We start from the raw sequence: 24853 nt of genomic DNA on the forward strand, positions 1-24853 counted from the left end.
ATCCTCACACTTCAGCCTCCCGAGTGGCTGGGACCACAGGCACATGCCAGCACGTGCAGCTAGTTTTTGTATTTTTTATCTTTTTTAATTTTATTATTATTTTATAGAGTTGGGGTTTTGCCGTGTTGCCCGGGCTGGTCCCGAACTCCTGGCCTTGAGTGATCCACCTGCCTGGACCTCCCAAAGTGCTGGGATTACAGGTGTGAGCCACCATTTATGATACCTGGCTCAATTTTTGTGTTTTTTGTAGAGATGGGGTTTCACTATATTGCCCAGGCTGGTCTCAAACACCTGGGTAAAAGTAGTGTGCTGACTACATCTTTTCAAAGTGTTGGGATTATAGGCATGAGCCACTGTGTCTGGCCACTTAATTCCTTTTTTTTTTTTGAGACGGAGTCTCGCTCTGTCGCCAGGCTGGAGTGCAGTGGCGCGATTTCGGCTCACGACAGCCTGTGCCTCCTGGGTTCAAGCGATTCTCCTGCCTCAGCCTCCCGAGTAGCTGGGACTATATGTGTGCACCACCACACCCAGCTAATTTTTGTACTTTTAGTAGAGATGGGGTTTTGCCATGTTGGCCAGGATGGTCTCGATCTTTTGACCTCGTGATCCACCCTCTTCAGCCTCCCAAAATGCTGGGGTTACAGGTGTGAGCCACCATGCCTAGCCCACTTAATTCCTTTCTATGGTCAAATAATTTTCCATTGTTTAGATATGCCACATTTTGTTTATTCATCCATCTGTTGATGGACATTTGGTTTCAGTGAGCCAAGATCTTCATGCCACTGCACACCAGCAACCTGTGTGACAAAGAGTGAGACCCTGTCTCAAAAAAGAAAAAGAGAAAATGAAGTACTAATACTTGCTTCAAAATAGCCCATCCCACTTTTGGGCTATTTTGAATAAATCTACTATAAACATGTATTTACAAGATTTTACATGGACATATGTTTTCGTTTTCTTGGATATATACCTAGGAGTAAAATTGTTGAGTCAAACGGTAACTCTGTGTTTAATTGAGCAACTCTCAGGCTATTTTTCAAAGAGGCTGCACTATTTTACATTCTCACCAGCAGTGTATGATATTACTTGTTTGCTTTTTTACACCTGTATCTTAAAAATTCACTGAGCGCATGCATTATTAGTGTAACTAAAAAGTTAAGTATTACACTGCTTATCAGACTAATTAACAGTAATGACTCAATTTCTTCCTTTTGTGCTGTTGGTATAACTACCACTGTGGGGTTTACATTTTGCAAGTCAGGTGCTGTAATGAACCCTGAATATTTCCTAAGGATTGGTCACATCTGCTATTTGTAGTGTTTTTTTGTTTGTTGTTATACATAATACCCAGACTGGTCTAATGCTCTTTCTAGTTTTAAAAGGAACCTTTAGCAAGTACTTAATTCTGAGTGGTTGCACGGTTTCCTGTGATCTTGGCCTTTTCTTATGGATTTGAAATTCCTATAGCAATTTTTACTTTTCTCAGATACTTAAAGCACCTCCTCTTACTTTCAGCTATTTTAACTATTTTCTTATCTCCTCTGTACTGTAAATTCTTTAATCTCCCTTTGCTGCCACATCCAGGCCTCTACCTAAACCTATACACCAGGATATCTTTCACATACTTAGGCTTTTATCTGTACTGCCTCCATTCTAAATCAAGCCACTAGTCTCTTACTGTAATTGTCTCCTGGTTCTCTTCTTCATTCTTTTTCTCTTTTAATCCATTCACCCCACATCAACCAGGGTGATCTTAAAATCGAATCATGTCACTCTGCTATTTAAAACCTGTCAGTGGCTCCCTGTTGTATTTGGACTGTATTTTAAACTTACTACTATTCACGTGATCTTTTCCTTGTACATTTCTCCAACTTCAAGTTGTGCCACTCTTCTTTCTGATTCAGTACAGTTTAGCTACAATGGTTTCCTTCTCTTAGTTCTTCAAAATTATCAAGGTCTTTCCTGTCTGAGGAACACATGCAGTTCTGTATGTTAGAAGCTGGCCTTGCCCCACAGAGTAGTCTTTTCTGATCACTTTATCTAAATTAGGTCTTTGGTACCCCCAAACCCCAGTCCCTGTCTCAGCATCCCATTTGTTTATCACATTTAGCACAATTTGTAATCTTTACCATCTTTTTCTGTCTTCTGCAGTGGTATATAAGTCGAATTAATGCAGAGCTAACAGTGTCATACTGTCTAACACATAGTAGATTATTGGTAAATTTTGACTGACTAAAGGGCAGAACATCATTTTACAGAGTCTATTTGTTATAGAAATGGAAAGCCTTATTTCTGGGTGAAGACTTTGTTTAAATTGAGACTTTTAATGCCAAGTGGCAAATCTCTGTCTTGGTATTTCTGTACTCATTAAAAAATTAAAGTAGGCCAGGTGTGGTGGCTCACGCCCTTTCGGAGGCCAATGTAGGCAGATCACTTGAGGCCAGAAATTCAAGACCAGCCTGGCCAACATGGAGAAACCCTGTCTCTACTAAAAATACAAAAATTAGCCGGGCATGGTGGCACATGCGTGTAATCCCAGCTACTTGAGAGGCTGACACCCCAGAATCACTTGAACCCGGGAGGAAGAGGTTGCAGTGAGCTGAGATCGCACCACTACACTCCAGCCTGAGTGATAGACGAGACTCTGTCTCAAAAACAAAGCGAAACAAATTAGATTCGACTGGGAAGATAGCTTATGTATGTGTATATATATAATGTGACTGCAGATTGAGAGTTTATTTTGTAATTGAAATTTGATTTCTAGTTCAGTGTCACTGCAGATGAGTACATTTTAGTTGGGACATCTGGGATGCTTGTGAGTTTTTCTCTGAAAAACTGAAGGACATAGCAGTGCATGTTGATAGGCTTACTCTATAAACAGTGGTTTTATGACAGCTTAAACTCTGACTCTTTAATTCTTCAATAACTGGAGGTTTTAAGGTAGAAGAATTGCCATTATGGTTAAAAAAAAACTTTATTATGTGAAAATTTCAAATATATTAAAGTAGAGAAAATCGTTTAATAAATCTCCATTAACTTATCTCACTGGTCTTCGAAAGTTACCAAGTCATGACCCATCTTGTTTCAGAGGTACTCCTACTCATTCTGCCTACTCCTTGGTATATAACTTTATGTATTTTATAGTTAAAAGATAAATTATTTTTAAAAACCCATCACCACACACAAAAACCTGTAACCATAGTAACATTGTCAATCATATAGAAAATTAATAACTCCTTAATATCACCAGATATTTAGTATGTGGTCAGATTTCCCTAATAGATATCTCAACTTATACTTTGAATAAGGATCCAAATAAGATCTATATATTGCAGTTGGTTGACGTGGTCACTTATGTCTCTTAATTCTGTAGGTTTTCCTTCTATGTCGACCTTTTGTTTTACTGTTTACTTAAAGAATAGGGGTTATTTTCCTGTAGTTTTCCATAGACTAGATTATTATTTGCATTTTATATTTCATTAGCAGTTGTAAAATAATACTACCAAATTCTGTCTTCTTTGTATATTAGGTAGAATTCTTCCCTCATCAACTACTTGATTCTATACTAGCTCATTTTGTGTAAGAAAGGCAGGATAAATACTTGATTCTTTTCCCTTACTTGCTAGTTTTCAAAAATAAAGGTTAGTTCCTTAACATCTTCCACTGGTGACTTGTAGGGGAGTGTGTGTATGTGTGTCTGTCTGTGTGTGTGTTTGTGAGAGAGAATATTTCTTCATGAACTCATATTTAAACATACTGAAACCCAATCCATTGCATTTAACCATTTTTGCTCAAATTGTTTCCTTTTTAGCTAGTGAGTCTCCAGATTGACTCCCAATTATTTTTGACTTACCCTCAGTAGTCTTTTATGTTTCTTACTTTCCAGTTTAATATGATGTTTCAGAATCAAATTGTACATTTTCTGTTCTAGACCTGGAATTGGCTATGTTTTTTTTCAGATGCCCCATCTCCTTTTGAAGTGGGAATTAGTCTTTAGGGACCATAGTCTAGGGCTTAGAATGCTCATTGCTGCTGGGTTGATACTGTAACTTTTTGCAGCGTTTTTTTTTTTAATTTTATGAAGAGTTTGATTATATTGTTACTCTTCACCTTGGGGGGGCTGTGTGTGTACGTACGTGCGCACGTGTGCACACACGCATGTGTTTTTTAGAGACATGGTCTTGCTCTGTCACTCGGGCTGGAATGCAGTAGCATAATCATAGTTCACTGCAGCCTTGAACTCCTGGGCTCAAGGGATCCTCCCACATCAGCCTCCCAGGTAGCTAGGACGACAGGTGTGTACAACCACCAAATTTTTTTTTTTATTTTTTCAGTAGAGACAGCCTTGCTATGTTGCCCAGACTAGCCTTGAACTCTTGGGCTCAAGCTGTCTTCCTGTCCTGGCCTCCCAAAGTGCTACGATTATAAGAGTGAGCCACTGCACATGGCCTGTGTAGTTTTTTTTTTTTTTTTGAACTATAAGTCACATCACATAAAATCCACCCTTTTAAAGTATACAATTCAGTGATTTTTAGTATAGTCATAATGTTGTAGAACCATTACCATTACCTAATTCCAACATTTCATCGTCCTACAAAGGTACCTTGTACCCATTAGCAGCCACTCCCTATTCCCTCAACCTAGCTCCTGGCAACCACTAATCTACTTTCTGTCTCTGTGGATTTACCTTTTCTGGACATCTCATAAAAATGGAATCAAACAATATATGGCCTTTTGTGCCCAAGGTTCTTTCACTTATCATGTTTTAATCCATGTTGTATCATGTATCAGTATTTTATTCCATTTTATTGCTGGATAACTCCATTGTGTATACATTGTGTGTGTGTGTGTGTATGTATTTTTTGTTTATCCATTCACATTGTGTTTGTCCATTGATTGATTGATTGATGCATATTTGGATTGTTTGCACTTTTGGCCATCATGAATAATGCTGTTGTGAACATTTGTGTACAAGTATTTATGTGGACATACATTTTCAGTTCTCTTAGGTATATACCCAGGAGTGGAACTGATGGGACATATGATGACTCTGCAACTTTTTTGGGAACTGCCAAACTTTTCCTCAGAGGTTGTACCACTTTAACATTCCTGCCAGCAGCATATGGGGGTTTCACCTTCACATTCCACTTACATCTGACAGTAGTGTCTTCCTCACTGGAGTTATATTTTGTTATTTAATAGTTTTGCAAAATGCATTAAATTTACTTCCATTTAAATTGTTTAAGGTACAGCAGTTTGAGTGTATCTATGATGCTATCTTTAGAAATTTTATTCTAAAACAAATACCTTTTATAAAATATTAGGACAGTTTTTTAAAAATAATTCAGTGTGTTTCTTTTTTGAAAAGGTTCTTTATAACAGTATCTAGTTCTTTTAATAAGGTCATACCCTCAAATTTTCTTTGCCTTTGCCCTTCTCATTTTTAATTAACTCCAACAAGTGCCTTTTTGCACATCTTTACCTATCTAAAATAGCACTTCTGTTACACCATCACCAAACCCTGCTTTATTTTCTTTCCAGCAGTTGCCTGCTGCCTAACATTAGTTATCTGTTTCTAATGAGAAAAACCAAAAATAAAATTAAGTTCCATGAATTTTTGTTCACAGTGGTCTCCCCAAAGTCTACAACAGTGCATGGAGTGTAGTAAATATTGAATAATACTGAATACATATTTATTGAAAAGAATGAATAAATAAGATGATTTTACATTAATTTCAGTTCTTGAGCTAGGCCAAATCACAAAAGTTAGGCTTGGTTTGAAGAGGGGTAAGAATGATGACTCCAACTTGGTTTGTTACTGAACCATAAGGTTCTTCCTCATCCTTCCAGCCTCTAAAAAATGGCGTACCCAAAACCCCTGTCCTTAGTCATCTTTAGCCTCTCCATTTATACTTGCTCCTGCGTTTGGCTTTAATGCCATTCACACACTGATGTCTCCCATTTATGTTTATATCTCTAGATTCCATCTTCTTGATCTCCAGTCTGGTTTAACTAGTACTTTACTTGGCATCTTTGTTTAGATATCTGATAGGTTCTCAAACATAATGTGTCTAAAATGGAAACTTTAATTTCTTGTTCCTTGTCCGTGGAGCAATTTTTCTTACATGAGAAGAATTTTTCTTCTTCTTGGCATGAGAAGAAGCAATTTTTCTTACAGTGCCCTTCATCAATAAATAGAAAATCTTTGCTTCTGGTTGCTGACACAAAAAGCTTGACTTCTCTTTTTCTGTCCTATTTAATTCATCAACTCAAATCCTATGGGCAGTATTTTCAAAGTATATCCAGAATTAGTGACATCTCACCACTTCTATCTCTACTACCTTTTCATTGCTATATTTTCTCTTGCTGGGATTATTGACACCTTCTAATTGGTCTTCCTTTACCCCTTACCCCCAATAGCCTTGACTATTCCCTTGCCCAACAGCCAAAATGATTTGTTTTTGTTTTTTTTTCGAGACAGAGTCTCACACTGTCGCCTGGGCTAGATGTGCAGTGGTGCGATCTCAGCTCACTGCAACCTCCGCCTCCCAGGTTCATGTTACTCTCCTGCCTTAGCCTCCTGAGTAGCTGGGACTACAGGCACACACCACCATGCCCTGCTAAGTTTTCGTATTTTTAGTAGAGACAGGGCTTCACTATGTTGGCCAAGCTGGTCTCGAACTCCTGACCTCATGATCTGCCTGCCTTGGCCTCCCAAAGTGCTGGGATTACAGGCATGAGCCACTATGCCCAGCCCAAAATGATTCTTTAAGTCGTCTCAGCCAGTCCTCTGCTCAAAACACCTCAGCATGATTTGGGCCTGCTACTGCTTTGATGTTCTCTGTTCCCTTGCTTACATTGCCCTTGAAAGAGTTTTATGCTGCACATTGAAGCCCAAGCTCCCTGAAATATCCTGTTACAGAAGCTTAGCAAACTAGAAATGTTGGTTTTGCATGAGACTGTTCAAAGAAAAGAGCAACTTACTTACTCTTTGTATAAGCCTATCTTTGGGTTTCTCGTTGGGTATTCTTTACTCCTTTTTTGTTCTTTATAAAACCAGGTAAAGGTATTAGTACAGATTATAAGTTTTTAGAAGAACATAGACTATTTGAGTAATAAGGCAAATTTATTTTTCCTATTTTGCTCATAAGTCAGTTTGGTTTCCTCAGATAAGGGATCCATTTTGAATTTAGAGATAACCACAAAAACATCCTAAAATACTACAAAAATAATGATTTTGCATTTGCAGGTTGACTTTATTTTTTTGAGACAGGGTTTTGCTCTGTTGCCCAGGCTAGACTGCGGTGGTGTAATCACAGCACACTGCAGCCCTGACCTTCCAGGCTCAGTTAATCTCCCACCTCAGCCTCCTGAGTAGCTGGGACTACAGGCATGTGCTGCCATGACCAGCTTTCTAAAATTTATTTATTTATTTTATTTTATTTTTTAGAGACCGAGTTTCACTCTGTTGCCCAGGCTGGTCTTGAATTCCTGAGCTCAGGCCATCTGCCTCAGCCTTCCAAAATGCTGGGATTAGAGGCATAAGCCACCTTGCCTGGCCTACCGGTTGATTTTAATTCTTGCTTTATTCATCAAAGTTTTATGATATTTTTTGTTTTACTATGAACATTAGGAATGTTAGCCTTTGATACTGTTTTTGCAGAAACAGGTTAAGACTAACAGGATTTTTACAAAGGAATTGTCAAATTGGGATTTGACTAGTAAGAATTGGCTGGGTGATAATCAACTTTTTCTTGGCTGACTCTGATCAGTTGCTTAGGCCTGCGTGTATATATAATACCTTTATTAGGATATGGCCGATTAGGGGAAAAACTATTGCCAATTTTGCCTCCCCCCTCCTTTTTTTTTTCTTTTTTTCCCCCCACCCTCAAAGACCTCACCATAAGGGAAAGAAGAGAGCCTTGTTGGACACTGAAGAAGGAACGGGGATTTCTCCTCCTAATCTGGGCCTCCTGTCATGGTAAGTACAAGGAAATAAGAGTAAAAAAAAAAAACAAAAAAAAAAAACCTCTGTCCTGACAATTAAGTGAACACTAATAAATTCATACTTATCCATTTTTGTTTTTGTAAGAAATTATTTCTTTTTCTTTCCCAGATCTTGTCTCCTTTCTTTTCTTGTTTACTTAGTGGTAATAATTACAGACTACTCCAATATACAGAGCAGTTTCATTTCTATTAACTTTAATCCTGTGAGCTAGATATTGTCTCTTATTTTTCAGTCAGCAAGTAAATGGAATCAAGACTAAAACATACAGTTCTTGGACTCCAGGTTTTTAATTCCTTTTCTAGGAAGTAGCATGTAGTGAAAACTTTGTATATGTGTGTTTGTAGACAAATTGTAAGATGGTAATCTGCATATTTATTTTAAAAATGTTTTAAATTGACAAATTATGTATGTATTGTGTAAAACATAATGTTTTGAAATATATATATACCTTGTGGAATGGCTAAATCAAGCTAATTAACATATGTATTACTTCACATAGCATATATGCTTTATGAATTTATGGAAGCAATTCCCTACCTTCCCTGTTCTGTCTCTTTAAGGCAATGTTTTGATCCCATAGTAGGTGGAGCAGCCCTGCACACCCCCTCCTGTATCTTTAACCAGAAAGAGAATTTAATGGACAATTTAATGACTTATGGGCCATTTTGGGGCCCAGCTCAAGCAGAGAAGATGGAGCAACGAGCCAGCCACATTTTCATCAATCCCAAGGAAATGTAAACAGTGCTTCAAGGCTTGAAAAAGAAATGGTCCTCTGTAATATTGTCCTTCTTCTACCTTGTGATGTTTCCTAGATCCAAACTCGGTTTTATGCTGATGCACAGAGAAGGAATTGAAAAGGCTATGTTAATTTCAAGCTTCATTAGGGATGTATGGAAAATGCTTTTCAAAATTAAAAAAACAAACTAGTTGTGCAGAAATGTCATATTAAAAGGAAGAGAAAGGTAACTGCCCTTATCTTAAAGGCATGCCAGTTTTTTCTTAGTTTGTGGGCATTACAACTTTATGATTTATCTTATACCTAAACATTGAACCTTTTCTGTTATTTCTTGATTATACTTTATATTATTGGTTTTCCCACAGAGTTTTCAATGAATTGAAAAAGTGCCTGTTTAGTATTTCAGCCAGTGCTAATGAATAACAAATGATGGGCTTATGAAAGCAGCTCTGTTCTGTATTGAGGGTTTGTCCTTCATTGTATACCACACAGCTAGTAACAGTGTGGTCCTCTTCCTGGTGCTGCTGGGCTCTCCATGGTGCATAGCAGAAAGTCTTCCTGGTGTTGTCCCTGGTCTGATGCTGTAGACAACGCTCGGGAGTTGCTTCTGTGTGTACTAGTTGGGGAGTAGCATGGCAATGTATGTATCTTTTGTTTTTGTTTAATTTCTCATAAAGTAACATTGTAACAAGTTTTTACAAATCCTCATTTATAATTCTACCATCAGAACCCATGGTTGTATTCCTTTTTCTTTTCCCTTGAGACAGAGTTGCTCTGTTGCCCAGGCTGGAGTGCAGTGGTGCAATATCGGCTCACTGCAACCTCCGCCTACTGGGTTCAAGCGAGTCTTGTGCCTCGGCCTCTCGAGTAGCTGGAATTTACAGGCGCCTGCCACCATGCTTGTCTAATTTTTGTATTTTCAGTAGAGATGGGGTTTTGTCATGTTGGCCAGGCTGGTCTCGAACTCTTGACCTCAGGTGATCTGCCCGCCTCAGCCTCCCAAAGTGCTGGGATTACAGGCATGAGCTACCGCGCCCCGTCGGTTATATTCCTTTCTAACTAGTTCATGTCTCATATATATGTTTTATATAGTTAGAATGATACAATAATTTTCTATTTTGCTGGTTTCACTTAATGAATTAAACATTCTCCCATGTTGATTCTTTGGATTCCTAATGATCATTTTACTAGCTGTAAAACGTTCTGCAAGTTGTTGGACCATTGATTTTAATTATATACTGTATTGTAGCATTTAGAATGTATGTCCTTAATCCTTAGTTTTTGTATAGACAATTCAGAAGCATTGAACATTATTTTTGTTTTTAATGTAAACCCCTGTACTAATTTGAGAGTAACATTTCCCCCATCTTTTATACTCTTAAAGGTTCTTAAATGAGATTGGAGTCTGTCTTTGAGAGGTTAAGCATTAGCAAAATATATTTTCATGTTTTATTGTGGAAAATCTGAAGCCTATGCAGAGAGAAAAGTACAGTGCACTCATATACACATCATTCAGCTGCAGTAATCATAAATTCATGACTATTCTTGTATTTGACTTCTTTTACCCTTACCCCTTGGGCAGTAATCCCAAGCATTTTATCAAGGGAAATGTATTGTTTGTCTTTTAATACCAGTCTTAAGAATATGACTGGAAATGACAGTAGGACTGGTAATTATTTTCACTTCTACGCTTTGCAAACACGAACACTAGATATAAATTCAGTTAGTAGGATTAATTGACTGGTCATCAGTTTCTCCTTCCCATATACTTTATTTTTTTGAAATGGAGTTTTGCTCTTGTTGTCCAGGCTGGAATGCAATGGCGTGATCTTGGCTCACTGCAACCTCCCCCGCCTGGTTACAAGCGATTCTCCTGCCTCAGCCTCCTGAGTAGCTGAGATTACAGGCACCTGCCACCACGTTCAGCTAATTTTTGTATTTTAGTAGAGGCGGGGTTTCACTGTATTTGTCAGGTGGTCTTGAACTCCTGACCTCAGGTGATCATCTGTCTCAGTCTCCCAAAGTGCTGGGATTGCAGGCGTGAACCACCACACCCGGCCCTTCCCATGTACTTTAAATATTTATCTCTGTGGTTGACTTCTGCTCTGAGGCATGTACTTTCCTCTCCTAGCTGCATAATTTAGCCAGTAGCAGAAACTGGTCTGGAACTGTGGTGATTGGCCCTTTTTCAGTATTTTGTGGATGACCACTCTGACTTTATGGAGGTAGATGGAGACTACGAAGTGCCAGATGCCACAATGCCTGGTGTTCCTCAGCAGTACCAGGAAATTAATGACATGGAATACATCTCTTTAATAAGTTACTGCTTATAGCCTAGGAGAAATTTGTTTCCAAAACTGTTACCAGGCCAACATTTCCCAGTTTGTCTCCTTCCAACTTCTCACCTTATTAACCATCTCAAGTTTGGCCTTCTTCACCTATAAAACTCACAGAAACTATAATAAATTCAGGCTAATTCAACTGCTAAATTCAACTGTTCAGCCACATGGGATCACCAGTCCCCTAGATTCAGTGAGTCCTAATGTTATTCTTTTGGAATAAATGTATTTTTGTGTACAAGGGGAGAAAAGTTCTGAAGTTTTACAGGTAATGTGAACTGAGACAATAGCTTTTAAAAAGAACATTTGTTTGATTTATGAAAAATAGATATTTCATTCTTGCCTTGCTGGCCTAATTTCAGTTGTTTTATGTTGAAAATCATCCATTTTCAATCTTCAGTAGCTATTTCGGTGATATATATTGGTCTGGATTAGCACCCTGGTGAGTGTTCCAGCAAGAGTGAATAGGTAAATGGCTTCTTTTTGTTCTTTACAAGCCTGCTACGTTATTTCAATTCTGTGCTAAAAGTCAGCAGAAAACTAGGTCAGGGAATCACTTAAAGATTAATAATGGGTACCTCTGTAAAATGACCTTACAGAGAATAAAAGTCTAGGTCTTATGAATTTATGTGAGGTAAAAAGCTAGTTAATGTGATGCTGAGAAGATATGTTAAAAGTATAGTTTTATGTAAGATTTTTGTTCCCCTCCATGTTTATATAGCCTTTCCTTACTATCCCATATTGGTTTATGAGAAAAATCTCCCTAAATTCCAGATTCTTCACATCTTTAATTTTGTCTCTTTTTTTGGAAACTGTATCACACTCTGTCACCCAGGCTGGAGAGCAGTGGTGCAATCATGGCTCATCTTTCATAGCGCTAGGAGAATGGTTTTAGGAAAAACCTGACTTTTGGAGTGAAGCAGCTTTAATTGGTATTTAGTATTAGAGTATAGTAGACAAGCAGCTCTGATGGTTTCCAGACCTCTTTTTACATTTGTAAATTATTGCGGTACTCCCAGGAGGGTTTGTTTATGTGGGTTATGTCTATTTATACCATATTAGAAAATAAAACTGAGAAATCTTTAAAATGCTCATAAATTCATTTAAAAGTAACAAACCAATTATATGGTAGCATAAATAACATTTTTTTGATGAAAAATATTTTTTCCTCATCCGAAGATAGTTTTAGTGTTAACATTTTTGCAAATCTCTTTAGTATTTGGCTTAATAGATGACAGGTGAATTCTCATATTTACTTCAGCATTTAGTCTGTTACAATGTTTTCTTTGAAATACAGGAAGAAAATACAGTCTCAGGCAGATACGTAGTTAGAAAAGTAGTTACAAAAAGGAGGAGTATTTTAAGTTTTCCCAGATAATTTATATTTTTCTTTAATACTTGACAAGTGGTGTGTTTTAGTTTGTTTTTGACACAAGGTCTTGCTCTGTTGCCCAGGCTTGAGTGTAGTGGCGCAATCATAGCTCACTGTACTCTCTACCTCCTTAGGTACAGGTGATCTCCCACCTCAGCCTCTTCAGTATCTGGGACTACAGGCATGCGCCACTGTGCCCATCTAATTTCTCTGTTTTTTGTAGAGTTGGGGTTTCACCGTGTTGCCCAGGCTGGTCTTGAACTCCTGGGCTCAAGCGATCTGCCCACTGTAGCCCCCCAAAGTGCTGAGATTACAGGTATAAGCCACGGTGCCTGGCCAGTGGTGGTTCTTTAAAGGTTAGTTGCAGTATAGAATCTGAAACCATATCAGTGAACTTTTTGTATTATATTACATTCAAACTGTTGGTCTGTCTTGCACTTCGAGTGAATCTTTATTCACGTATGATTTTTGTAACATCATGCATTGGTCATTAGGAAAATAATGGGTTCATTCATTGAGGCAGATCTTCAAAAGTTGACATATTTTATTATAGTGTGTATATTTTTTTAAAATCACACTTGGTAGTACCTCCACTTTAAAGATAAAAGTCCTAAGTACTGGGAAGCTATATAAAGTTCATGGTGGGAGATGAGAGGTTTTCCAAAATCTAATTTTTGCACAAAAGCTTTGTTATTGGCAACTAATACTACCTTTGTTGTTATTGTTTGTTTTTTTCCTAATACTGTCTTTTGGAAAAAAGGCCTGCCAGATGTCCAAGTCTGTATTACATAGTTTTTCCATCAGTTGTTCTTCCAATTAAGAATGATATTCAATGAAAAAAATGGCTAGTTCATCTCTTAATTGAAGCATTTGCACAAGTGCTTTACTTCTTGACACCATAATACTGCACCGTGCATCAGAGGTGTTTTACTTGTATTTCCTCTGTAAAAAAGACTTCTACTTAATGGTCAGGATTTAATAAATAGAATTTATAATATTTCCTTGTTTTATCAAGGTCATTCTTATGAAATTGGTACAATTGCCTCAATTGTGCTAAGGTACCAGCAGTTTTACCTACCAGTTATTTTTTGTACTATTAGTATAGATGTCAATACAGTGAAGAAAGGCAATAATATCGTATTATTGGGAAGGTTTTGATCTCACAGGGCCCTTGTAAGCATCTCAGAGTCTGTGGACTTCATTTTGAGAATCTTGCTAGTGTAGAGTATTACCATTTTATGATTATGGTTGCTGTTAGTAAAATCTTAAGTGTTGTTTATAGATAAGAGGAAAAACTTTTTGGGGGAGGATTTACAAAATTATTGGAATCGTGTTAAGTAGTATATACAGAAGCAGCCAGTAACCACTGGTTATAATTCTTAATGCTGTCAGTTGAACATGATGTGGCTTTTGCTCTTTTAAAAATTGCTGTGTGGGGCTGGGCTTGATGGCTCACACCTGTAATCCCAGCACTTTGGGAGGCTAAGGTGGGAGGATCACTTGAGCCCAGGAGTTTGAGACCAACCTGGGCAACATAACGAGACCTTTTCTCTACTGAAAATAAAATTAGTCTGGCATGGTGGTGGGTGCCTGTGGTCCCAGATACCTGAGAGGCTGAGGCTGGAGGATCACTTGAGCCCAGGAGTTGGAGGTTACAGTTAGCTGTGATTGTGCTACTGCACTCCAACACGAGTGACAGAGCAAAACCCTGACTTTAAAAAAAAAAAATTGCTGTGTAAACAGATTCTATTATAATTTAGTCAGGCTTTCTAATAGATGACATTTTCCTCATGTCTTCCTATACCATAAAAATTCATAATGCAAAAGATTAGTTTTTAATACAAATTATAATTCAATTCACGTGCATCTAGATGAGAATTTATTGCTGCTGCTTTTGAAATTGTCTTATCAGAAATACGTTTTGTCATATAAGGCAGAATAGATAAAGGATAGTCTTTCAAATATTTTCAACTTGGGAAATTCAGTTCTTTTTTTTTTTTTTTTTTTTTTTTGAGACGGAGTCTCGCTCTGTCGCCCAGGCTGGAGTGCAGTGGCCGGATCTCAGCTCACTGCAAGCTCCGCCTCCCGGGTTCACGCCATTCTCCTGCCTCAGCCTCCGGAGTAGCTGGGACTACAGGCGCCCGCCACCGCGCCCAGCTAGTTTTTTGTATTTTTTTAGTAGAGACGGGGTTTCACCGTGTTAGCCAGGATGGTCTCGATCTCCTGACCTCGTGATCCACCCGTCTCGGCCTCCCAAAGTGCTGGGATTACAGGCTTGAGCCACCGCGCCCGGCCGAAATTCAGTTCTTAAGCTTACTTTTTCTTAGAAATTGTTTTCAAGCTTTCTATTATGAAAATTTCACATATAACCAGAGTAGACACAATGATAGAGATAATGAACTCTCACCCAGTTTCATGAATTATTAATTCAAAGATAGTTCTGTTTCACTTACGTCCCACTTCTTCCTTACTCCTGCCCCAATTATTTTGAAGCAAATTTCAAATGTCACCTTTCATTTTTAAATATTTCAGTATGTATCTCTCAAATAATTTAAGATTGTAACTTAAAGAGAAAAAAAGCATTATATCTTGGTTTCTCTTAAAAGTAGTGTGGGGCTGGGCACAGTGGCTGAGGTCTGTTATCCCAGCACTTTGGGAGGCTGAGGCAGCTCTATCACCTGAGGCCAGGAGTTGGAGACCAGCCTGACTAACATGGCAAAACCCCATCTCTACAAAAATAGTAGCCAGGCGTTGTGGGGCACACCTGCAGTCCCAACTACTCAAGAAGCTGAGGCAGGAGAATCGCCTGAACCTGGGAGGCCGAGGTTGCAATGAGCCGAGATTACACCACCACACTACCTGTGCACTACACTACCAGTGCACCACTGCCTGGGTGACAGAGTGAGACTCTGTCTTAAAAAAAAAAAAAAAAAAAAAAAAGAAGTGTATTAACAACCTGTTAGTGTCTAAAAGAAATATTCTAAACTCTTTGACATGTTTTTTTTTTCTTTTTTTGTATCAATGTGCTTTCAGACCACTTGTACCTAATATAATGGATAAAAAACTTTTTAAGATCAGTATTGTTTCCTTGAGCTTTTCTGCCTGTTCACCTTGGTCTTCGTACTTTCATTGTGATTATGCTAGCAGACATGGCAGAAAAACCAAATATGGATGATTAGAAGCTTTGAAATTATTTTAAGGTTTTGGACTTTTCCAGGATGAAGAGACTCGGCACAGCCTTGAGTGCATCCAGGCCAATCAGATCTTTCCCAGGAAGCAGCTGATCCGGGAGGATGAGAATCTTCAGGTAATTATAGGCCACTTTTAAATGTAAAATATTTATTTAGCATTAACTGTACAGCAGAGTTAATGGATTGAAGTGTAGTGTGATAGGTAGATAGGTAGATAGATAGGTAGATAGATAGGTAGATAGAAAGAAATGCAAGCTGGAAAACATCTCATTTTAGCCAGACTTATTTCCTGAGAATCCACTGTTTAAGATGATCTTCTCTGTATCATTCCTTTAGTAGTTCAGAATTTGAATAACTAGATATATTTGAATTAGGTGGGTATAAACCCATCCTCTTTAGGTTCCTTGTCTACTTATGTGCTGTGTTTTCAACTTCAGTGGCAGAGGATTTATCATCCATTCAGCCAACTAATGTTTGAAGCCTTTTTTTTTTTTTTTTTTAACTGCTTCAGAACTGTGAAGGGTTTCTTTCATTTTGAAGGTTCCTTTCCTTGAACTTCATGGAGAGAGCACAGAGTTTGTGGGCCGTGCTGAGGATGCCATCATTGCCCTTTCCAATTACAGACTTCACATCAAGTTCAAGGAGTCTCTTGTTAATGTAAGTGATTACCAACTGTTCTCCCTCTAAGGTAGATGGAGAAAGGAAGTCAAAAAACTTAATGCTCTCAAAGAGAGTAGAGGCATACAGAATTGGGAGTGAAAGCATTAATAACTCTGCTTTTCTCACTTAATTTAGCACTCAAGGAACACTAGGTCAGCAAGCAACTCTTATGCTTGATTTAAAATGATGTGTGTAGTTGTCAGCTGAGGTGTCCATTGTTTAGTTAACAGTGAATGATTTGCACTAGGTAATGCTGTACCATTAAGCTTTATAAAGGTGTAAAGGCTGAATAGGCTTTTATTCCCCAATCTTTAGTAGTTACCAACTGCCTTAGTTGAGGTAATTCCCTGGGCCTTAATGTCAAATGATGAGATGTACTTTGAGCTCACTGCAGACTCTCATTACAGCATGAAGTTACTCTAATGACTCCTTGGTGGTATAAGTGTAGATGTTAAGTATAATGTTTATTTGCATAATGGACTATGTATTACTGAAGAAAAGGCAAGGCTCTTGATTCTCAAGAGTACATTTACCCTTTTCAGTTATGAATGTCCTCTCAGTGAACTGGTTCTTTCAGTGCTCTGCTACCATTAGTCTTAAATGAAAGCAACAAAGGCCTGAAAATTCGTTTACTTACAGCAAATGCCTTCTTCCTTCTTTACTTGCCAGTGTTGTGGCTTTCTACACTCCACTTCCAGCACAGAGAAGTGTGTATTATGACACGTTAAAACACCTCAGAACTGTAATTCCATGCAGACTGTGTTTTGGGTTCATTTTGAGATTCTTTGAAATCTATTGAGCCAGGCACGGTGGCTCAAGCCCGTAATCCCAGCACTTTGGGAGGCCGAGACGGGCGGATCATGAGGTCAGGAGATCGAGACCATCCTGGCTAACACAGTGAAAGAAACCCCGTCTCTACTAAAAAAAAATACAAAAAACTAGCCGGGCGAGGTGGCAGGCGCCTGTAGTCCCAGCTACTTGGGAGGCTGAGGCAGGAGAATGGCTTAAACCCGGGAGGCGGAGCTTGCAGTGAGCTGAGATCCGGCCACCGCACTCCAGCCTGGGCAACAGAGCGAGACTCCGTCTCAACAACAACAACAACAACAACAAAAAGCTATTGTTCATTTGTTTTACTCAGCAATTAAAGAAAAGCTCAGTGGCTGTCATTTTTTTTTTTGGTAGTTGACATTTTTTACTTGTTACTATCATTCTTCTTTGTAGTTAAGCATTTATGTCCAAGAGCAGTTTTGGCCTGAATCCCTTCTAGCTTCTAGATTTGGGCCGTGATTATAGCAGTTACATCAGTTTCTATCAGCTAAAGATACACACCAGATTCATTAAGGAAAGAGCCAATGCTGTTCTTTCATACTATGTAGCACTCTGTTCAGAAGGGTCCACTTGGATTTGAGTAGTCGTAATGGGGAGGGGAAAGGGGTTCTGGAAACACCTATAAAATCCCAGCAACTGAGAATTCCCCACCAGCTACTGTGGAAGTAATGATAGTAATGTTCAGTAGAACTGCCCAATTTAACTTTGTGTTCTTTCAGTGTTTGAATTGCTGGAATTATAATTAAATTGCATGTGAGAATGATAGTTTTATATCATTGCGTTTTCTCATATACTGTATTTATCAGTTTATTGGTTGATGGCCAGGTATTTCAGAGACTATTTTTAGAACTATTTGAGACTATTTTAGAACTATTTTGAGAATAAGGTCTGCTGGAAAGCATGAAACTGATCATGTCATTCATCAGCTTAAAGCCCTTCAGTGTTTCTTCACTGCTTCTGTGATGAAGATCAAATTATTTAGCATGGCATGAAGCTGTTTGTAATCCTTGGTCCCTGCAATGTTGTCAGCTTCCCTCCTTTCCCCATTTTCACGTTTTTTTACTTGTAAAAGCAGCCTCCTTATACTCTTCAGCCATACCTCACATCTCTCTATTCCCTTTTCTGCCCAGAAACTTCTATTCATCTGTCAAAATTCAGTTCAGGTGATAACTTCTGTGAAGCCTTTCTTAGTCCCAGTTCCCTCTATGAACGTTAATTACACTCTTTCTTTACTTTGTCTTTATCTCATACATTCTTTTATAACATTTACCAATTAGGTTGTAATTTTTGGTTAATTGTCTTTGTATCTTTAAGATCCAGCATGTCTCATGGTGCCACAATATTCAGTAAATATTCAATGAATTGAAGTTAATGTGGGTTTGAAGTGGGCATTAGAACCTTTTCCCCCTTTGGCGTTTAAAGCTTATTTTAAAACAGTACATATCTGTGTGAATAGGCTGTGTCTTAATTGTCTCTAAGGATAGCTGTGTGAGTAGGTTGTTGACTGGAATTGCTGATCCCCCATTGTGATTGAGAGATAATGCTTAAGGAAACTTGCCACTGTTCTTTCTTTTGATCCATTTTCTTAACCTGAAAGTGTTTTTTCTGTTAGCATCATAACCCTCTAAATCATAGAGCCTACATGTTACTTAAAAAGCCCAGGGTAGGCCAGGTGCAGTGATGCACGCCTGTAATCCCAGCACTTTGGGAGGCTGGGGCGGGCAGATCACCTGAGGTTGGGAGTTCGAGACCAGCCTGGCCAAAATAGTGAAACCCTATCTCTACTAAAACTACAAAAATTAGCTGGGCATGGTGGCATGTGCTACTCAGGAAGCTGAGGTAGGAGAATCACTTAAACCCAGGAGGTGGAGGTTGCAATGAGCCGAGATTACGCCACTACACTCCAGCCTAGATGACAGAGGGAGACTGTCAAAAACAACAACAACAAAAAAACCCCACAAAAACCCCAAGGTAATGACTTTGTACAGAAAAATGATGGTGTAAAAGTATTTTGGCATTTCAGTGACTTAAAAAATTTCAGATTGAGAGAGACTAGAACTCCTCCATAAAAATAAATTAATTTATCACAACTAGTACTAAGAGATTCCTGAAACCTGAAATCTGGAGGTACTTAGGAAACAAGGATTCCTCCTGCATCAGGTCCTGGGTGGAGATCAGACAGTTGGTAGTGGTGTTGCCCCTCCCTCTTTCCTTTCTCAGCAAATAAGTGTTTCAATAAAATGTTAGATCAGGAGGCTCTCTTTAAAGGTTATTTTATCTATATCAAACACATTTAAACCATCAAAGCCCAAACGTACCAGTATATGTTGTGGCATGCCCCAGTTTGCGTTATTTTGTATGCTTAAATCAAAATACTTAGCACTTTAGAAAATGACTTACCATCATGTTTTAAATAGCTACCTGATATCATGTATTCTCTTTTAATTTCACAGCACATTGAGTAAAATGTGTCTGTAGGTTTTGATACCATAAACATAATTACTTTAATTCACACATTCACTGAATATCAAGTTCCAGTTCCTGTGGTAAAGAATCTCTGTAGTAGTTTATGTGTAGCATTTAAGGTATAAACTGCTTCTATTCTGTGCTTTTTCCAAATTATTACATATTTACAGATGTAGTTCTTTGAAGCTTAATTTATAAACAAGTTAAAGTGTTCAAGTGGAATTCATGAACATTTAAAAGTGTGCGTGTGTGTGTGTGTGTGTGTAATTTAATAGACTCTCAATCTGCTGCTTCTGAAATCCCAGTAAGTAGCATAAAAATTCTAGGCGGTTGCTGCACCTGTGCTTGGAGCTAATTGATTTTGAGTGTTAGATGCTGACTTTGCAAATCAGCAGAATGTTTCCCCTCTGCATGAGTCCTTTTCCTTTTACTGGACCAAATTCTGGTTGTATGCTACTATGAGAACAATTTGTAGGGTAAGGAAAAAGCCCTATAGTTTATACATAAGCAGATGGAATTGTGACCTTCAAAAAAATGTAGAACAAGTTTCTGTTAGAAATAATTTGTAAAATCAACACTAGTATTTTTTTCTTTCACTTTGTTTTTGGAGATGGAGTTTCACTCTGTCGCCCAGGCTAGAGTGTGGTAGCACAGTCTAGGCTCACTGCAGCCTTAGCCTCCTGGGCTCAAGTTATCCTCCTACCTCAGCCTCTCAAAGTGTTGGTACTACAGGCATTAGCCACCACACCCTGCTGCAAAGGAGGTTATTGTTAATACTTAATGCACTTTTATCTAGCATTCATATAATAGTGAGAGCCTCCGAAAGCAGTGCTGGAGGCTTGTAATTTGTCAAAGGTGAACAACAGAGTTTGAGTCTTAAACCAGTGACAGTCTTTTGCTGGTTAGCGGATTTTTGGTTGTTGTTTTTTGAAACAGGGTCTTGCTCTGTCGCCCACGCTGGAGTGCAGTGGCGCCATCATGGCCCACTGCAGCCTCAACTTCCTGTGCTTAGGTGATCCTCCCACCTCAGCCTTCTGAGTAGCTGGGTCTACAGACATGTGCCACCATGTTCAGTTAATTTAATTTAATTTTTTGTAGAGATGTCTATGTTGCCCAGGCTGGTCTCAAACTCCTGAGCTCAAGCAGTCCACCCACCTTGACCTCCCAAAGTGCTGGGATTACAGATGTGAGCCGCTGCACCCAATTTTTTGTTTTATTTTATTATTTTTTTATCCTTATTTTTTAATGTTATGTTATATTATTGTAGTGACAGGGTTTCACCACGTTGCCCAGGCTGGTCTTTAACTCCTGGGCTCAAGCGATCCTCCTGCCTCAGCCTACCAAAGTGCTAGGATTGTAGGTGTAAGCCGTTGTGCCTGGCCCTGATTAGTTTTTAAATGAAAAGATTTTGCGCCCAGATATTCCACTTTATTACTGATTTTAGATTTAGACCCATTTTTACTCTGTTACTGGCATTTTAACTTCAGGTGTACAAGTACAAGGTTAGTACTTCCCATTCAGGCTATAAAAAGGGTGTTTGTTTTTAAAAAGGTAGAAATTATCCCACTCTAAATTCTGGTGTTTAAAAATAATGCACATGTATGCACACACACCCAGAATGAGTTGAGGAGGTAAATATAGTAGGGTATGATGGCATCAGATCCCTCTGAAATGTGACAGTACTTTGGACATAACCTGTGCATGTCTGTTAAGTTTTTAAACTGCCGCTCTTCTGCTTTTGTTTTTGTTTTTTTGGATTGATGCTCTTAAGGGTGTTAGTGTCTGTGATGTAACTTTTGGCTTTTTGAGGAATTGGTTGTAGCACTGAATGTGTTTGATGCATTGTTTGAGCCTGAGTTTGGTGAAATTTATATTAGGAAAAGCATTGTAAAGTGAGATTGTGTTACCTGGCAGGTGGAGATAGAGGAGAGAGGAGCAAAAAGAAAATGAGTTGTTACAAGACATTGAATCAGTAGGTTTGAGGGATTTGAAAGTGAGTTTATCTTGCTACTGTGTTACAAAAAGAATTGCATCTGAGGAGTTTTGATTTAAACTCTATTTTTCTCTTGAAGATCCCTGGTGGAGAAGCTACTTATTTGTGCAAGAAAAACTAAAGTACAGCTCATATGGAAGAGAAGTCCAAGTGTAGGGGAGGAAAGAAAGGCACACCATGTGTGGTGGAAGGAGTCCAGGCTGGAGGACAGACACGGATTCTGGTCCTGACTTTACTACTATACTAGCTTATAGTGTAGTAGTTTAACCTTCCTGGGCTGTAAAGTGGACTGGCTCTTGAATCTGTAATTTGCTTTTGAGTTTGAATGTAGGGTATCTCTAGTTATAGAAATGGTAAGAGATCATTTTCTTACATGAGGAAATTTGAACCTAAAGCAATGGAGTGGGCCTTAAGAAAGTAGGGAAACAGTATGTTTTGGATGGAGGTGTCAACAGGAGAAGGCCAATTCTGCCCTTTAGAAAAGTCATGATGGACTTGGCGCAGTGGCTCACACCTCTAATCCCAGTACTTTGGGAGGCCGAGGCAGGTGGATCACCTGAGGTCAGGGGTTCAAGACCAGCCTGGCCAAATGGTGAAACCCCATCTCTACTAAAAATACAAAAATTAGCTGGGTGTGGTAGCAGGCGCCTGTAATCTCAGCTACTCAGGAGGCTGAGGCAGGGAGAATAGCTTGAACCTGGGAGGTGGAGGTTGCGGTAGACTGAGATTGCACCATTGCACTCCAGCCTGGTCAATAGTAACAAGACTGTCTCAAAAAAAAAAGAAAAAAGGCAATCTGTGGACGGAGCGCTGAAGGGCAACACTGGAGTAGAAAGGAGAAGAAAAGGGAGTGACTTGTATACACATGGTTGATTTTGGTGACTTGCTAGTGTCTGCAATCTGATTTCAACCCATAGAACCAACATTTTAATTCTTCTTTCTTAAATTTATGATGTTAAAATACAGAAAAAATATGTGTGTATATATTGCCTGAATTTTAGGTAGCAAATGTTTTGCATGCTCTGAGATACTTTATTCTATTAAGTTTGGGCACAGGCCATTGGGCTCTGATTTAGTAATAAGGATGTAAAACTTACTTGTTCTTTGTAGCAAAGTAGCAAAGGCTAATCCATTTCCCCCAGCAGCTGCTAAGAGCATTAGCTGGTTTTCATGTCTTCTGTCCATAAAGTCAGTCAGTTGCAGGGGACTTGGGATGCAGGTGACTGCTGCAAGAGCAGCCTCTTCATGTGGATTTCTAAAGCTCACTCTAATCCTATCCCAGACTCTTCCCAGGCCCCATGCCTGAGATTTCCTTAGTTGTGACTGAGGTTCAGAAAGCAGAGGTTGATGGCACATGGGAGGGCTGGAGGCTTGCCCAATGAAGCTGGCAAAATTTTAATTGGTAACATTTTAGAAAATTGAGATTAGAACTCATGCCTCTTAATTGCCAGTCTGCAGCCACATTTTGGGGGGATATATAGGGAGTAAGGTAGTTAGCAGGAGTATATACAAAATAAAAAGCAGTAAGTGTCTGTTACAGGCTACCCAGAGGACTGGCCTCAGGACAAAGCAATGTTGTCTTCTAATCTCTATCTTCTTAATCTCAATATTTCTTCTTTATAGTGTATCTCTGATAAATTGTAGGTTTGTTTTTTTTTTTTCCCCCTTAGATGCACAGGTCTTGGAAGAATTCTTAGTTGCATCAGTTGCAGTTTCTCACAGCACCTTGGGGTTAAGGACGTAAACAAAAACAGGGCCAAAAGCTCCTTTTGTTCTCAGAACACAGGCAAGATTTTTTTTTTTTTTTTTTGAGGTGGAGTTTCGCTCTTGTTGCCCAGGCTGGCGTGCAATGGCGTGATCTCAGCTTACCGCAGTCTCTGCCTCTGGGATTCAGGTGATTCTCCTGCCTCAGCCTCCGGAGTAGCTGGGATTACAGGCATGTGCCACCACACCCGGATAAGTTTGTATTTTTAGTAGAGATGGGGTTTCTCCGTGTTGATCAGGCTGGTCTCAAACTCCCGACCTCAGGTGTTCCACCTACCTCAGCCTCCCAAAATGTTGGCATTACAGGCGTGAGCCACCGCGTCCAGCCAAGATTTCTTAGTCTTTCTCTGACCCCCAGTCCTATTACATTTGTAAGGGAATTTTTGTAGACTGTAGACTTAAAAGCAAGAAGACTTTAGTCCTAAGGTAGAAACTCCCAGTCATTTATGTGAGTAATATTATTTTGCTTTCTTCTCTTCTTTAACCCCTGCCCCAGTTTGTTTCTTTGTCTATCACTGGGCTTCTTTTTGATCCCTGCATCCTCATTCTGAGAGTTCTCTGCTGACTGGCAGCTCCGTGGTGGGGCAGAGTTTGCAGGAAGCTTGTTCCTGAAACTGGCTCAGCTAACACGAGGGCCAGCCTGTGCAGACAGCACTCTTGTTCCTGTCGGCATTGGAGGAGACTGCCTCCTCTTTGCATACTAAACACAAGTTGTTGGAATGCTATTTGCAACTCCCAGAGCCACATTTTGGCTAGGCTTGATACAGTGTAAAAGGTAAATGGCCCACTCCTTTTTCAAGGAGTGAAAGTATTCACTATTATTTTACCAGGTTTGCCTTGAAAGCCTGGAAATTGCTTTTTGAAGCCAAGGGTTGAATTAGGATGATTTGAGGGATAGGACGACGATCCTCGTATTGTCCTGAAGATTTGGCACCCTGTCTAGATGCGTTTGCTTCTATCTGTCTCCCTTCTATCTGCTGTTATACATAATCCTGTGTCCAGTAGAGTCTGCAGACCAGATTGGCAAGGAGGAACCATTCCAGCTTGTTCAAACCTCAAGACCCATTTTGCAAACAGGGCTCCTAACTGATCTTTTGAAGCAAATCTGACATAGTTATTATAGTTTTAGCATCTTTGATCACTGTATGGCCTTCTCCCTCCTTTTTGATACCTTTGAATCTATTCTACTTAGTAGAGAGCCTGGCCAGAAGCTATTGTCTTTTCTGTGCAATCCACAGTCAGCTTAGAACTCTAGTCTTTTTCAGGAGCCTCACTGGCTGACAGTAAGCCATAAGCCCACTCTGTCATTTGGGGCAAACAGTAGTTTCCCACTGGTGTTCTGATCTGTAGTTCTTTTCTATAAGCAAGAAAAGATTACTGTTCTGGCTCCCTTCAGCTTCTGTGTCATTGCATCGTTGTAAATCATAGTCAGTTATAGCATCTAAAAGTAGTACTCTGATCTTGTGAATTCAGTGCCTGAGAGATATATTCTCCCC

At 39.1% G+C, this 24853-nt stretch overlaps 1 protein-coding gene across 12 annotated transcripts in view; it reads left to right on the forward strand.

The window, feature by feature from the left end:
• Positions 1-24853, forward strand: part of MTMR3 (myotubularin related protein 3) — a 145192-nt gene that overhangs the window by 77300 nt on the left and 43039 nt on the right. For 6 of the 12 annotated variants that reach the window (XM_033233188.1, XM_033233184.1, XM_033233186.1 and 3 more), the window contains 3 exons: positions 7895-7981; positions 15673-15762; positions 16187-16303. In XM_033233188.1, coding sequence (XP_033089079.1) covers positions 7979-7981; positions 15673-15762; positions 16187-16303 — 210 coding nt within the window. In that variant the 5' untranslated portion in view covers positions 7895-7978. The remainder of the gene's footprint in view (positions 1-7894; positions 7982-15672; positions 15763-16186; positions 16304-24853) is intronic. The other 6 variants (XM_033233178.1, XM_033233179.1, XM_033233181.1 and 3 more) reach the window with 1 other exon arrangement.

This window comes from Trachypithecus francoisi, unplaced genomic scaffold, assembly GCF_009764315.1.
Source record: "Trachypithecus francoisi isolate TF-2019V2 unplaced genomic scaffold, Tfra_2.0 Lachesis_group14, whole genome shotgun sequence".
Classification (NCBI taxonomy): Eukaryota; Metazoa; Chordata; class Mammalia; order Primates; family Cercopithecidae; genus Trachypithecus; species Trachypithecus francoisi.